Here is a 17,611-nt window from a genome sequence, read left to right as displayed (position 1 = left end):
AAATAAATAGATTTGATTTGATAACAAAAAGTTAAAAATAAATATAACTCTTAGATAATTAATTTTTAATTAAATAATAATTAATTTAAAATAATTATTATTAATCAAAAGAATGAATATTTACGTTTTAATATATTATATTTTTAAATATGAAATTCTACACTTAATTTAGCTAACGTGAACGTTTTTTTTAAATAAATGTCTTATTAAAATAGTTTTAAAAATTGTTTGACAAAAATGAAATAAAAGTAAGATTAAAATAGTTTCTTTTTAATCAGATCAATATTCTCATTATTTTATTTTATAAATGTATAACGTACATATTGTTTGATGGAAATCGTAAGAAGATGATAGGTAGGTGATGATGTAGTAGATGATGGTAGGTTTTATATTTCCCTCTTCCATCAAGATGGAAATATAAAAAATTGTTATTAATTCAATATTATTGCTTTATATACATATATGTATGTACATATTATATGTATATATATGTATAAAATCATATAGATAATCATTTTACACGCTTATATTTTTTATAAGCGTGTTTTTGATGTCTTTTATAGGCATGGTGTTCTTTACAAATAGAATTACTTTTTAAGAGAAGGAACCTGTACGTGTGTGTGTGCTATAGCAATAACATTTGCAACAATTTACAATGTAGCCTTAAAATATTTTATCTTTTTTTAAGCAGCAGTAACATATAATTTGCCCGCCGATAAGAAATAAATGCTTTTCATTAATTTTCATGTTTATAGTTATTTCGCCTCTCATTTTCAACGCTGATTTTATCGAATTAAGAAGTGGCATTAACATATGTTAAAGAGAATTTATTGCAATTTTTTTCAGATTTTAAGTCAGTTAAAATCCAAACTGTCTTCTTTGGATGTGCATTTGAATTAGGAAATAATCAATATATTTCTCAAAGTGGAATATTTATATTATTTGACAATTAGCGCTGCAAAAGATTCCTTTCACATATCATTAAAATTTAATTTTGATATTTTGTTTTTTTTCCAAAGTTAAATCTGCTGTAATATAAGCCATTATTTTTTTAAGAATTCTTCTTCATCGAAGCTATCCAGAATTCCCGTAATAAAAAAAAAATATTTAATATATAATAATATTTCTCTATAATCGACTAAAGATATAGATAGTCCAAAAACTTGTAATTTTATCAAACCACAAATCATTTGTAATGGACAATCTTTTATGTATTTTTTGTGTAGTTAGATAAAATTGTAAACAATTCTTTTGAATAGTTATAATATATATTGTATTCACCTAATCTTCCATCGTTACATTATTAAGATACTCCTCAGATTCTGATCTGACAATGAGTGCTGTTCAGTTTCTAATTCAAGTGTACATCGGAAGAAAAACATTTTGGATTTTAATTAATTGATTTAAAATCTAAAAAAGAACGCAACAAACGCCCTTCAACATGTATTAATGCTACTTCGATAAAATCAGCGTTGAATATGAGAAGCGAAACAGTTATAAACATGAAAATTAATGAAAAACATTTATTTATTATGTCGGCGGGCAAATTATACGTTACTGCTATTATAAAAAAAGATAAAATATAAAAAGCTAAAATATTTTATATTGATAAAAATATTTTAAGGCTACATGTTGCAAATGTTATTAATACAGCATACAAAAAAAGTCCCTTCTTTTAAAAAATAATAAATTCTGTCTATAAAACACTATGCCTATAAAAGATGCTCAACACCTCGTTTATATAAGATATAAGCATATAAAGAGATTATTTATACGATTAAATATATGTATGTTTACATGATATATACATGTGACGTATACATGTGATGTATACATGTATATGTATGTGTGTACGTAAGATAATAACGTTGAATTAATAACAATTTTTTTATATTTTCTTTTTAATAGAAGAGATTATCATCTTTTTGAGGTTTCGTCGAACAACATGTGTATCGTACATTTATAAAATAAAATGATGAGAGAATGTTGATCTAATTGAAAAGAAATTATTTTAATCTTGCTTTTATTTTATTTTTGTTGGACAATTTTTAAATATATTTCAATAAGACATAAAAAAAGCATTAGCTAGACTAAGAGTACGATTTTATATTTAAAAATATATTTAATATGCTAAAAAGAAATTATTCATTCTTTTAATTAATTATTATTTTCAATTATTTAATTCATATTTAAAATATATTTTATTTCAATTTTAAATATTTTATTATAAAATCAAATCTATTTATTTGTGTAAAAATTATTTTTGCATATGTTACTATGTTGTACAATATATAGTAGTTTATAAGAGAAAGATTAATAGTAAATATTTCACGTCGCATCGCCAATTCGCCAGTTCGAGATTTCGAATCTCGCATACAACTCGAGAAAGAAAAAGACAAAAGATGTGTTTTTCCACTGGCCGACGATGCCCGAAATCTCGAGCGCATGAGTATGTATACGCTTGTGAAACATGATACCGCATGCTACCGGATCTGCTCCGAAATCTGGCATCATTGTGCGCCGTAGCCTCAGTTTCACGAGCATGTCCAAACCAGTGGCACTGTGACGTTATATACATGCGGAAGAAAAATCTGTCCTAAATATCTATCTATATTTACTTATTAATGTAAAAGTATAAAAGTCACACAAATATATGGTCTCAAATAATCATTTTTATTAGATTATTATTACTTATGGTATGGTTTTATGTATTCGTTTTATGTTGTAAAAATAAGATATAACCTAACCTAGTATAATGAAAACTTTTAGATGAAATAGAAGGAGCTAAGTTAGATATTAATAAATTTTTATATACGTTTTTGTATAAAATATTTAATTATTTTTCTTCATGACGAAAAAATAAATTTAAAATATTAGGCAATAGAATAATGTATGTACATAATAATTCTTGCTATTACAAAAACTCTTGCTATTACAAGATCCTTTCAATTACATTGTGGTAATGTATTACAGCAAGATTGTAATCTTGTTATAATGTTGTTACAGTGTTAAAAGATTCTGTGCTATCTGCTTACATTATTCTATTATAATATTTAAAATTTAGTTTTCCATCATGTGAGAAAAACAATTATACACATAGTACAAAATCATATATAAACATATTGAAATATATTGGTTTGAAATTAATATTATTATTGGTAATAAACTTAATAATGGAACAAATATAACAATTAATAATAACATTTATTATTAAAATTTTCTAATAACATTTATTATTAAAGATTTCTTAATAGTATATATTTTTATATTGAATTATTAGTAAATCATAAATTTTAATTGATGTTTTGAATTTATTTGTTGCTTTCATATTTTTTTAAATATCTAATATTTATTACATGATAAATTGCTTATTGTTTAAATTATTATATGTTATAAAAGATGTATTTATAACATGATATTATTTCTCAATTGAGATTATTGTTTAAGTTAAACATAATATGGTATATAAATAGATAAAAATTATATATTTTATATATCATCGATAATTGATCATTAATTTTGAAAGAATACTTTTACTAAATATAAAATACACAATATTTTTTAGAAAGTAATTACACATTATCAGAAAAAGAAAATATTTTAAAGTTAGTTTTCTTATGTTTAATTTATTGTTTCTTATTTGATTTTTTTAAAATGAATTTTTAATATTAATTACTTAAATGTTTATTTCTATTTTTTATAAATATTGATATATAATTGAAAAATAGTTTTATTTCAGAAATAATGTATTCTTTAGTAAAGTTTGATAGTGGGGAACATTATGTGTTACCATCAAAACGGGTTAAAATTATCCAAGAAAAAAACTGTGTTATTAAATACAAAAATGGAGCAAAATATAGCGGTTGTTTAATTGACATTTCTGGTATGTATTAATATAAAAGGAGAAAATATGATATATTATGTTAAAATATAAGTTTATATAATAAATTATAATTTTATTTAATGTACATTATAAACATTTGTTTTAAAAAATTTATTATTATTCTTTAATGTTATATTTTATTATTTTAAATTTTTCTTATTTTATATATATATTGATAATATATTAACTTTAGTAAAATATAATTAAAATATTTCAATAATTTTAATTATTATTAGCAAATTTAGTTGGATGCACTAGTATGTATCATTGGTAGTGCATATTAAAGACTATCGTGTACAAATTTACAATAAATAACATAAATCATAAGTAAATCTATCAATAAAATAATTAATACTACAATTTGTTATTATAATTGTTATTCGTATTGAATAAGTAATAAACAGTAATAATTCGTTTTAATTATTTTACTATTTTAATTCCTTATATTTTGTAAATTTGTATGACAATCTTTATATGGACTAATGCATGCAACTCATTCTCGTTATTTTATTTACTTTATAATTCTTGTACATGATATTAACGTTTTTAGAATCAGAAAACAAATTTAAAAAACTCCAAGAAAAAATGGAATTTGAATCGTTTCGAAATCAAGTCAAGAGGAGAAAATCTCATCACTATGTTACTAAAGAAAAAGATACAGTACAATTAATATCTTCCTCTACACCGATTAATAATAAAATTATTAATAATAAAATATTGCATGATTCTGATATTGAATTATCAAGCATATTAAATAATGAACAATATGATACTACTGATAATCAAGCTATTAAAACTATAGAAAAGAGCGCAACAAAGAATAATATAATTGAGAATAATACATCTGAAAGCTCAGTACCTAGTGGTGTTACAAATATTTTAAATGCTATTGGTGATGATTGGATGACATTTTCAATTGAGAATAAACATGATGATAATGATTCTCATCTTAATAACAACAATTATAATAATCATGACAATCAAGAAAGTAGTAATAAATGTAAGGACAGCTCCGAGTTAGTGAAAGACTCAAATTATTCTCTAACTCAAATTAATATCAATAATACAAACATTTTAAATGTTTTCGAGGATGATGGGATGACATCTTCAATTGAAAATGAATATAATAACAATGATCTTAATAATAATAATGATAATAATTATGACAATCAAGAAAGTAGTAATATATGTAATCCTAGTGACGAATTAGCAAAAGATCCAAATTATTCTTTAAACAGCGACGAATTAATAGAAAAACGAGATTACTCTCTAAATCAAAATAGTACCAATAGTACTAATAATACCAATGGAACTTCACAATCTCATTCAAATGAAGATTCATCAAAAAATTCCTCTCTCCATAATATACCACCTCTTGATATTCGTAATGTACAAATTCCATATTCAAAAGACTCTTCTCCGGAAAGAAGAACAATTAAAAAATATTTTTGTCCATATTGCAAAAAGTTACAGACAAAATTTGCTCGACATCTTGAATTAAAACATAAAACAGAAATTGATGTTCAGAAGTTTATACATATTAAAAAAGGAACCCATGAACGAGCAAAAATTATAGCAGCTATCCGTAATCATGGTAGTTTATTACATAATACACATCATGAACTAAATACAGGTGTACTTATAACAGTTAGACAGCGTCAGGCTAAATATAAAAAAACTGCAGACGATTATATTTGTTGCACGAATTGTAAAGGTTTTTATTCAAAACTTACAATACGTCTTCACTATAGTAAATGTAAAACAATACATAAGAAAGGTGTGCGTGAAATTATTGTTATGGGTAAACGATTGACAGGATATATTCATACCGCCGCTAATGAAATTCTTCGTAAAATTATATTCCCTGTTTTAAGAGATGATGCAGTTACAAGATGTATTAAATATGATGAGTTATTAATAATATTTGGCAATAAACTTTGTGAAAGATATACAAATAATCATCAACATGATATGATAAGAGCGCACTTAAGATTGTTGGGACGTTATAAGCTCGCTATTCAAAGTATTAATAAAGAAATTGATGATTTTCAATTGATTTTTCAACCTCAACATTTTAATACAGCTGTCAACGCACTTAGAATTGTTGCTAAATGGGATACAACTATAATGTGGTTTAAAACACCTGCGGTTGCTAATGCACTCACTACTTTATTAAAAAAATGTGCTGCTACACTACAAGCTGAGTGTATAAAAAAACAAGATTATAAAAAAAAACAGGCTATTGATGATTTTCTTATTTTATGGCATGAAGAAGTTCCAACTTTAATAAATAAAAAAGCTATTGAAGATCAAATAAAATATAAGAGACAAAAACAAATTATTCTTCCATCAAAACAAGACATTAAATTACTATACAATTACTATACAATTACTATACAATTACTTGGAAAAACAATGTAAAGCTTCTCTCCATATTTTAGAAAAGAATTTTGATTTATCAGCGTGGAAAACCTTAACTAAATGTACGTTAATATTAGTTCAAATATTTAATCGCAGAAGAGCAGGCGAAATCGAAAGACTTACAATAGCAGATTATAAAAATCAAGAAATTTTAGACAAAAATGTAAATCCTTACGAAAAATTATCTGAAGAATCTCGACAGTATGCTAAAAAATTTGCACGAATAACTATTCGCGGCAAGTTAGGTAGAACCGTACCTGTTTTACTTAATATAATTATAATAAAATCTATAGATACAATTCTTAAATATCGAAAAAAAGCTGGAATAAAGTCTAATAATGAATACATCTTTAGCGTCCCAAATGCAAATAAATTAAAAAAGAAATATTTAAGAGCCTGTCCTCTTATAAGAAAATTTTCTCACGAATGTGGTGCAACCATTCCATCTTCTTTACGCGGAACTACTCTTCGAAAACAAATTGCTACATATACTGCAATGTTGAATATTGAAGATGTCCAAGTTGATAATCTCGCTAATTTTATGGGACATGCTAAAGAAATACACAAAAGTATTTATCGAATGCCGATTCCTATAAAAGAAATGACAGATGTATCTCGGTTATTGGAAGCTGCAATGGGAACTGATTTAGATGACAATGATAATGAAGATTGTGACAATGTCTCAGATACTGACAGTGTATCGCAAATAAGCAACAACTCCGAAGAGATCGCGCAAACAAATAATTATATTCCAGATTTCGATAATGATAATTTTGATGACAACACTATACAGCATTCTTCTGATAATCACACTACAAATAATTCACATTCTAAACATCATAATAGTGAGTCTTTTGCTTTTCCTTACACAATTTTCATTTATATTATATATATTTAGTAGGTTTTATGTGTTATATATTTCATATTAATTTTTCTAATTTCAAAATACTTATTTTTTATTTATAACAAATTAAATATCGATTCATATTTTCATTTTATTTAGATTTTCAATTTGAGAACACAAAATATAATGAAGAAAAAGAACAAATAAGTCCTAAACGTCGTAGTAGTAAGTTTTATTATATGCATTTATATAATAGAATTTTATTTCATTTTTGTAATTTTTTAAAATATATTTCTTACTTTAAGTTTTTATTATATTAATTTTTTAATTTAATTTAATTTAGCTTCTCCATATGGAAAAACAAAACGTATTAGGTGGAATGAAGAAGAAAAACAAACAATTTCTAAACATTTTGGCAACATTTTTGAATTATCAAAATTGCCATCTCTTCAAGAATGCCAAAATGTAATTAATAAATATAAAATTTTAAGAAAGAGACAACCACAACAAGTGAAAACATGGATTGATAATCAACGAAGAGCTGAAAATCGTCATAAAGCATATCAAATTTCAAAAAGATAGAAATAATCTTATATTTGCGTCCTGTTACTTATTATATTTCGTTATTAATATCATTTTTTCATTATTTTTATACTTTTTTTCTTTTATTTTTTTCTAATAAAACTTTAAACTTTTAAAACTTTAAAACTTTAAAACTTTTTTCTCTCATTCTTTCTGTCTCTCTCTCTCTCTCCCCCCCCCTCTCTCTCTCGCTATTTCTCTATTATTTCTATTTTATGTTCTTCCGCTCTTCCATACTTACTCTTCTTAAAATTTTCTTTTGTATTTCCTTTTGTGTTTATTTTTGCTTTTACATCTTTTTATGAAATTTTCTTTCCCTTTATTTTTATTTTCCAATTTTACACTTTTGCATATTTATTTATTTTATTTATCTACTCAAAATTATATCTATTCTAACATCTGATTAATTCATTATAAAATGTACTCAAATTATATTAATTTTAAGAAAACTTCAAAAATATAATTATTAAATAGTTTATTAATAAGAAAATGATATACATACTCAGAGAAAAGTTTTTACTTAATAATTAATTTTACGTATATTTAAACTAAATAAAATATTTTCACATTAAATATAAAAATATTTTAAGTGCAAAAATTTATTTTTATACAAGCAAATTTGTTGTTATATTTTTATAACATTACAATCTAACAGCATGAAATTTACATATTGTTTTATATGGTATATTGTAACATGTTTTTGCAACATTTTGCTTCAATACTGAACATTTTACATATTATATTATTTTATAATGTTATATACATTAGGTATTATACATTAGAATATTAAAAGTTTGTTTCATTTTTAATTATTTGTAAAAAAAATTTTAATTTTTTATTTATGAAGATGCTACTAACTTTTATTTATAAAACTGCAATATTTGATGTAATATTGATAAATTTTTTTTCATAATTAAATATATTTTTATTTTAAAAATTTATAATACGACGAATAATTTCGCAGCGTTAGTTTAATGATATACGTAACACTTATGTGTATTATTTAAATTTAAGTTTCAATCATTTGTATTTCTTATAATGCTTTCCTATATAATTTAAATACAAGATACTGAATAAAGGTACTACAAATTTTTATTATTATTTTTTCTTACAACTTCATTAACCTTTGATCTGTAAATAAAAAAGAAATTCAAAATTTTATTTGTTCTAATCGAAGAAGATACTTAAAATATATTTTTATTTAAAGTGAAATTAAGCATTAATTAATTAATTGCTATTTGTAATATAATATTAAACTAAAAATATAAAGACAACTTTAATAGTGTAGAAAGAAAAGCTCTTAAAATATATAGTTATTATATACAAAATTTAAACGCATGCTTTAAGAACAAGGTAAAAATTTTGTATATGCAAAATATATCATTCAAGAGTTCTTTCCGAAGTATTTATACTGTACAGGTTATACACATATATATATATATATATATATATATATATATATATATATAATAAATACTTCAGGGACAGTTCTCGAATTATACAATTCATATATACAATAGAAATTTTTACATTTAAGATCTTCCTTATAATAAACGCATACTTTGAAGACTATTATATTATATTATAGATTTGAGGGGATACTATTGTATTTTATATTATAATAAACGAATACCCATATTTCGGAGAGAGTTGTTTATATAATTCGCATATATGATGAAAATATTTACATTGTCTCTAAAATATTTGTTTAAATTGACAGTTTTCTGATAGCAATCGCATACTTAGAGGATTATATACAGAATGTTTGATAAAGATTGGACCAACGCTCATGAGTGGGTATAGAACATAGAAAATTGAACAGAAAAATCCTTTACCTTTTTGTAATTTTCGCAATAATTGAAATATTAATTAAAAAGATTAGTGAATGATTGCGCGTTTTGCGTGCCTAGACTGTGGAATGTGTCTTCTAGGACTCTAGATATGTCAGCAGGAAATGTCACATGAAAAATTTCATCGTGCATTTTTCGACTCTTGTTTTTTCATTATTGTGCAACTCATTGCTAGCACATCTAGAGAATATATATCCCATTTAGCTATGCAAAACGCGTGCTTACTTGCCGATACTTTTTAATTTATATTTTAATAGTCATTATAGAAACTGCAAAATTGTAAAAAACATTTTTGTCCAATTTATTGCGTCCCACTTACGGGCATTGATCTAATTTTTATCAAACATTCTGTATATAATCCTGTAAATATGTGGTTGCTATAAGGAAACTTTCAATTTAAATATGTATTGAAGACAATGCAAATATTTTCATCGTATAATTATGTAATTCAGGAACTCTCCTCGAATGCGTATTCGTATTATTATTATATATAAAATACAATATATTTCTCAAAGTATATAACGTAGCATAGTAGTCCTCAAAGGATGCAATTACTATAAGAAAAACTTTAAATTTAAATGCATGCATTTAAATGCATTTGAGGACAAGGTAAAAATTTCTATTGTGTATGTAAATTGTATAATTCGAGAGCTGTCCCCCGAAGTATTTATTTATTACATATATAAAAGGGTCTTCAAAGTATGCGCTTATTATAAGGAAGACTTCAAATTTAAACGCATGCTTTGGGGACAAGGTAAAAATTTCTATTATTTATATGAATTGTATAATGCGAGACCTGTCCCCGAAGTATTTACTTATTACATATATAAAAGGGTCTTCAAAGTATGCGCTTATTATAAGGAAGACCTCAAATTTAAACGCATGCTTTGGGGACAAGGTAAAAATTTCTATTATTTATATGAATTGTATAATGCGAGACCTGTCCCCGAAGTATTTACTTATTACATATATATAAAAGTCTCCAAAATATGCATTGTATATTAAAAGTTATGTAATTTCAGAATAATTGCCTTATAAAAAATTTGGTAATTGTAGATGTATTATTATAATTATATTGTATACAATTACGATAAAAATAAAAGATGTCTCAAATTATGCGTTTAACATACATATATATGTATATTCTCAATTTGGATATATGTATATTTTTACTTCTTTGTATTTTAAATAACAAAAAAAGTTATAAATATAAAATTACATATGTAATTATATCTCGAACCAAATCGCAAATTATAATTGTTTAAGGCAGTTTTTAATCAAAATAGATTTTTATATATTAAGTTAAAATAAAATTAGATTATCGAAATGTTGTTGTATAAAATAAAATCACATAACACAAACAAACTCACATAAAATAATTGAATTATTTTGAAAAACTATATACGGAAAATTGTAGAATTGGAAGGGGGGGGAGAAATGCTTTAAAATTGTGGGATGTTTTCTACTTAATAATCAATATTTTATTCATTTTTATTTAATGTATGTTGCTTTACATTATAATAATTAATCGATTGTACATTATAATAACTAATCGATTGATGTAAACAACACATAATGAATCTATCGATTAGCAATTATATATTATCACGAAGATGAATAACATCCTCGAACTCAATTAATTTAGAATTAATTTTTTGGAATTAATTATTTGGAAGAACATAAATCTTTTCAATTGCATCAAACAAATTGAATAAAATTCATATATTAATTTGCATACAAATTAGTGTCAAATAGGAAATATAATTATTTCAAATAATACGATATGTTTGGACGATATGTTTGGACGATATGTTTGGAAGTTTTCATTATTTTACACAATAAATTCTTGATAAAGATAATTATTTATGAAAATATATAATATAAAATATAGAATAGATATATTTTTTCACACTTCGTGATCGCACGCGAGGGATGGATTAGAGGAGAGAGGGAATTAAGAGAGAGAGGATCGTATTATAATTCACATATTTCTATAATTAAAATTAATTACAGGTATATAATTTGCAAACTTTGTAAAATTATATGTATTATAATGTGACCGACTCGAGCACGTCAAGTTTTTGTAAGTCGTTTTGGTCTTAATTTTTTTTAGTTCCAAATTTATTTGGAACTTATTTTGAAAATCATTTTTATTTTGTCGAGAATCTAATACATAAATGCAAGATTGAATTTGTGACAAATATTTCAAATTATAAATCCCTCTCAATTGCTTCAATGTACTTGACTAATTAATTATTGATTTCATTTAGTTCTGATTTTTTTTAGGAAAATTATATATATTTTTTGAGGGAAAATTTTTTTTTTTTATAAATTATTTATTATAAGGATATTTTTTAATTAAACGTTTTATTGCATATAAGGTGGAATATATTTATGTACTTAGCGTATTTATTTTACCTTTGTAAGGTATTTTTTGATATAAATAATATAAAAATTTATGAGTTATAATGCGACCCAGGCACGCCAAATTTTTATTTGTCACTACAGTCTTAACTCGTTTAGTCCAGGGTCTAATTTCAAAACAAAAAATTGTAAATATTTCGATCAATTTAGCATAGAACAGTTTTAAATACAAAATTAGCAATTGATGGCGCATTAAAGGTTAAATAAAGTTATAATTTACTATTTGCAAGAAAACCTATAACATAATAATGATATTTTATATATTATACAAAATATTTATCATGCAAAAATTAATTAAACTTTTTTTAAAAACAAATCTATCTGGATAAAAATAAAATGCACTTTAATTTTATGGAAAAAAATCAGTGTATAATGTTTCTGTAAATGTAAAATTAATTTTATGGCAAATATTACTTCAAATTACAATTAAAGAAGATCAGATTTTTTTCTTATCTTAATTAAGGAGAAGATCGATAAAATCAAGAATTAAATTTTCGAATATATTCTTAAGTTAAAATTGAATATTTAGATCGTAAAATTTATTCGGCAACATTATAATTATATTAATATTCGGATAATAATATTCATTTAATATTCATATTAAGTTTTTTCCATTTTTGCGATCGAAAATGATTCATTTATTAGTTAGTTTAATTTTTATCAAATAAATAAACGAAATGAAGTATAAAAATCTGCCCAATCGGATAACCGCAATCGGAATCAGGTCTCAGGAAAACAGCAATGAAAGAAAACGCGATTTGTTTGGTATCAAAATAAACTAAAATTATATACATCCTTTGATGTGTGTGTGTATGTTTAAATTTACAAGTGTGTATAAGTGCGTGTGTGAATGAGTAATACGTGCATGTGTATGATTTTATAAATGTGCGCAGTGTACGTAATTGTACAAGGGTGAATGCGTGTGTTAGAAGGCGATAATGCCCGTTGATCGATCGCAAATATTAAAATGCGTGTCGGTGTGATTACAGTTGCCGGAAACAATTATGATTAAAATTAAGAAAATAATATATTTCAAAATCTATAAATAAACAAAGTATTTGTATATAAAAAAGATAAAGTTGTTTTCACTTCATATTGAAGAGAAAAACGATATATAAAGAATGATATAAGAAATCATATAAGAAGATTGAATATAGATTTCAAAAAAAGTTTTATTATATTCATAAATTAAAATTAAAAATTTTTATGGTATAGTTTATACTATGGTATAGTTTATACTGTGCAAAGCCTTCGAATACTGATATTAATTTACTTCGACGGTTCTTCGCAGTTCCTTGCAAATTTCGCGATCATATACGATTTATTAGTTTATCTAATTTTTCTTAAATATTTAATTATAATAAATATAATATAATACTGTAACAAATATAAAAATAATAAAATTAAGAGCCAAAAAATGTCCATACGATTATAACTCTAATAAGAAAAATATGATCTCTCTCTCTCTCACTCTCTCTCTCGTTTTTGTTCAGCGCATATATATAAATAACGATGAAAAAGGCAAAAAATTTCATTAAAATAACATTGGAATAAGACCGTAAAATTATACATCTCAAAAAGGGAAGAAAGGTTGTCCAGAAATTCTTTCCAAAGAATTTGTCATACGTACCTGCTGCTATGGCCTACCTTTTTTGACCAGGAATCAAGACGGAGATGTCCTTTTTGTTCTGATTGGTAAAGCACATAATGTGAATCATTTCTAAAGAAAACGCACCTTTAGTCTGAACCTGAACGTGCAACATTCAACGAAATGCATGCGACGTGCATAGACGTGTTATAAGTAGGAGCAAAATTTGTGCGCACATATTCGTATATATATCGTATATAAGTATATAAACGAAATTAATGGTGCGAAAATAAATAATATCGGTTGCAAGATATTTTGTGAACCATTGAATTTTTTACGATGGCTACGGTAACATATTTGCCAGATGAAATAATTGCTACAATTTTGGAAAATAAGAATATTAGCATGGAGGATATCATAAATCTTAAATCCACATGTAAGAGATTGCAGCATATAACATTTAGCACCAAATTTTGGGAAAAAAAACTTTTTCAGAGGTATGATTTTAAATATTTTTTTATTAATTTTTTTATGTGTTTATTTCATATTTGGACGAATTTCTTCGATCAACGAACTTTCGTGAAAGTAATAATGAAAAAGTAAAATTAAAGTTATTACTTTGTTATCTTATTAATTTATATCGCGTTTGTTGCTTTTTTGTATATTGAGCTTCTAATGTTACAATTTAAGTCGATCGTAATAAAGGATCTAAATTTAGTAAAGCCAAAATTTTACGTCTAGAGGATCTACAAGTTATAATATATTTTATTAATCATTTTCAAGTTACTGTATTGATAATGATAGTTTACTATTATTCGAAATATATGACTCATTCTTACCGCAGATTATAATTACATCATTTCCTTGCATAGACTTTATTATTAAATTATAATCAGGTTCTCTTCTTTTATTATCGTCTTCAGTTATACCACGCTAAAAATATATTTTGACTTGAATCATTTCAAATTATTAAAAACATATGTTTAGAAATATAGTCTATTTACGTGTTTAGTAATTTTTTTAATATTTTAAAATTATCTTATTATGTAATTAAAAAAAACTCTATTTTATATCATAAAACATATATAAAACGAAATTAAATAAAGTACTGTCACAATTTTTCATATTTTAATATTAAAATTTGTAATAACGTGATTAATCAGTGTATGTCAATATCAATATTTATAAAGATATTTCTTTTACATTCTTTTATTTCAAGTACTTCTTGTATACTTCAATATTTATTTATATAATATTCTAATTAATTTTCATAAATGGAATATTTTAGAGTGGAATTCATAATGGATCTCATAATATTTTAAGAATTTTATTTTTAAAATTTTTTATTCAAACTTTATAGTTTTGAGAATATTATAAAACCTAGCCATATGTAATCAATTTTATCTATTTGTAGATTGTAAAAATACAATACTGTGTTATTCTAAAATATTTTATCAATTTTTATTTTTACCTTAATGGCTTGTGTAGATCTAAATATCTCTATACAATTATTTTCCATTTGATTTCTCATTTAAACATGATATAAAATAAATTAAAATTAAATAATGCAAGATTTTATCGCAGCACGTGCATCTCGATATTACAAGGTGATAATTATGCAGATATAAAGAGTCATTTTCGATTTCAATACTTTTCACATATGTTGTCAATACTCTGAGTAATGTTATAACGGTTTTAGCTCGCGTTAGTTGTTTATTAAGTTATCAACAAAAAGAGTTTAATAATTTTACGGCATACAACGGTTCTATAACGTAATTCAAACCGAATTGTAGCTTTTAATTAGAAATAAATTTGAGTTGATTTTATACCTTCCTGAAATAGAGTCTACGTAAAGGAGGGAGAGGGCGGAACCCACTGTGTTCACGCATGTACTTTGCAAGACAAAACAAAATTATTCTTATTGTTAGCAAGGATTAAAATTATATATATGGTGCCAAAAAATCATTAAATTAAATATTATTAAATATATTTTCGATAAAAGTTGTAGGATTCAGAAGGGGACATTTGATAATCACCTTAAATGAACGTGACAAGATCATATTGAGCTCAATCTTGTTTCTTGAAAATTTTACAGGGGCCAAAAAACTCGCTAAATGACCTTGCTCTCTACTTTTCATTTCATATTCTTGTAGTTCATCTCGACAGCTTTCCTAAATATTATAATAAAGTATTATTAATTGTGTCTTTTCTTTACACTAATTGATTTCTCATATTATTTTGTGCATAAAGGTATTGAGGTGAGAAAATTGAAAAATGAATAATTTACGAGATATTTTATGATTTATATAAAATTAAGAAATTACAAGTCTCATAACTCAAAAAATATTTAACAAAAAATTTTTTATTATATTGTTTTGGAAAGAACTCTCTATATATGTGCAAAAATGTGTAATAAAAAATATAAACTAATCTGATGTACTCCTGCAAACCCTACAACTTTTATGTAAAATATTTTTTCGTCCGATAACTTTCTGAGATGTAAATCGGGGTGCACAATTATAATACATCCTATATGTATGTATAATTAAAAATAGAATATATGTGTTTACTTTGAAAAACAAAAATTGTCTACAATATTTATATTTATTGTTGATATTTATTGTTGATATTGTTTAACAATACAAATGTATTTTCAATAAACATACTTTTGAATTTTAGATTTCCCATGACGAAAAGAATACATAATAAAAAGAGATTGAAGAAAAACCATTTGGAAGCAAGTCTAAAATATATCGAAGAACTACGGCGTTATGTGTCACTAATGTCTTCTAATAACATACAGGATATCAAAGAAATGGAATTGAATGGACTTCTGTGTTCCATAGCTCAACATTCTACAATTTATCGTTTTGTCTTACATGATATAAATAGAATTATTTCTGCACAATCATTATCATGGTAAAATTTAATAAATCAAATTTTCGGTAACATTATAAATTAATGTAAATATTACAATTAATATATAAATTTTATTTTCAGTCACAATTGGAATTGTACATTTAAATATTATTTCAACCGAATTTATCATTTGTTAAAACAGTATCGGTTAGCGTACAAGCAAATCAAATTTATACCGAAGCCAAAGGAAAAGCAACCTTTAAAAAAGCAAATTATTATTATCGCACAACATTTTCAACCAAGTGTATCTTACTCAATCATTGATACGTGGCTATATATATATATATATATATATATATATATATATACATATATATATATATACATGTGCAAATATATATTTTTTAATATTTTTAGTTGTACGGAAGATCATCAGCTGACACAATATTTTTATAAGGCGAAACCGGTGCGACGATATTTCTGGAACATTGAAAGAATAATAGGTTGGATTACGTATTCTTGATCTGTTATATAACTTATTAAGCAATTTTTTACATAGAGGTTTTTTTTACTAATCTTAGTAGGAGGTATTTAATGAAGATAATAATCAATTATATGTCTTACAAATAATACGTTAGTCAATGAATCAATATATTCTATAAGCAATAAATAAAATTTAATTTTCCTTTATTTTTTTTCTGTGATTGAAATATTGCTTATATATATATATATATCATTTTTCAGCAAATACGAAATCTGATGTTTGATCTCTATAAATTGATAAATTCTTGCACCGATCCACGAGGGAAGTATCTTACAAATGTCGTCGTTTCTTTGCATACACCTTATTATTAAATTATAATCATATTTTTTTCTTTTATTATTGTCTTCAGTTTTAGCACGCTAAAAATATATTTTAACTTGGATCATTTTAAATTATTAAAAACATATGTTTAGAAGTATAGTTTATTTACGTGTCCGTAATTTTTTTTTAAATTTGTTGTGTTGTAATGTTTTAAAATTTACTTATTATGTAATTAAGAAGAACTCTATTTTGTAACATATATGAAAACATATATGAAACGAAATTAAATAAAAATACTGTCACAATTTTTCATATTTTAATATTAAAATTTGTAATAACGTGATTGCTCAATGTT

At 24.0% G+C, this 17,611-nt stretch overlaps 1 protein-coding gene across 1 annotated transcript; it reads left to right on the top strand.

Annotated features, from left to right (window-relative positions):
• The first annotated feature begins 13,856 nt into the window (after nt 1–13,856).
• On the top strand, nt 13,857–17,378 carry LOC112637395. The gene is made up of 5 exons (XM_025407125.1): nt 13,857–14,089; nt 16,272–16,511; nt 16,593–16,755; nt 16,869–16,954; nt 17,196–17,378. The coding sequence occupies exons 1-4, from the start codon at nt 13,932–13,934 to the stop codon at nt 16,905–16,907; spliced, it is 600 nt and encodes a 199-aa protein (XP_025262910.1). The 5' UTR covers nt 13,857–13,931; the 3' UTR covers nt 16,908–16,954; nt 17,196–17,378.
• The last annotated feature ends 233 nt before the right edge of the window (nt 17,379–17,611 follow it).

The sequence above is a fragment of the Camponotus floridanus genome, unplaced genomic scaffold (genome assembly GCF_003227725.1).
Source record: "Camponotus floridanus strain SB8 unplaced genomic scaffold, Cflo_v7.5 scaffold161, whole genome shotgun sequence".
Lineage (NCBI taxonomy): Eukaryota > Metazoa > Arthropoda > Insecta > Hymenoptera > Formicidae > Camponotus > Camponotus floridanus.
This window is presented reverse-complemented; position numbering and strand designations above follow the sequence as displayed.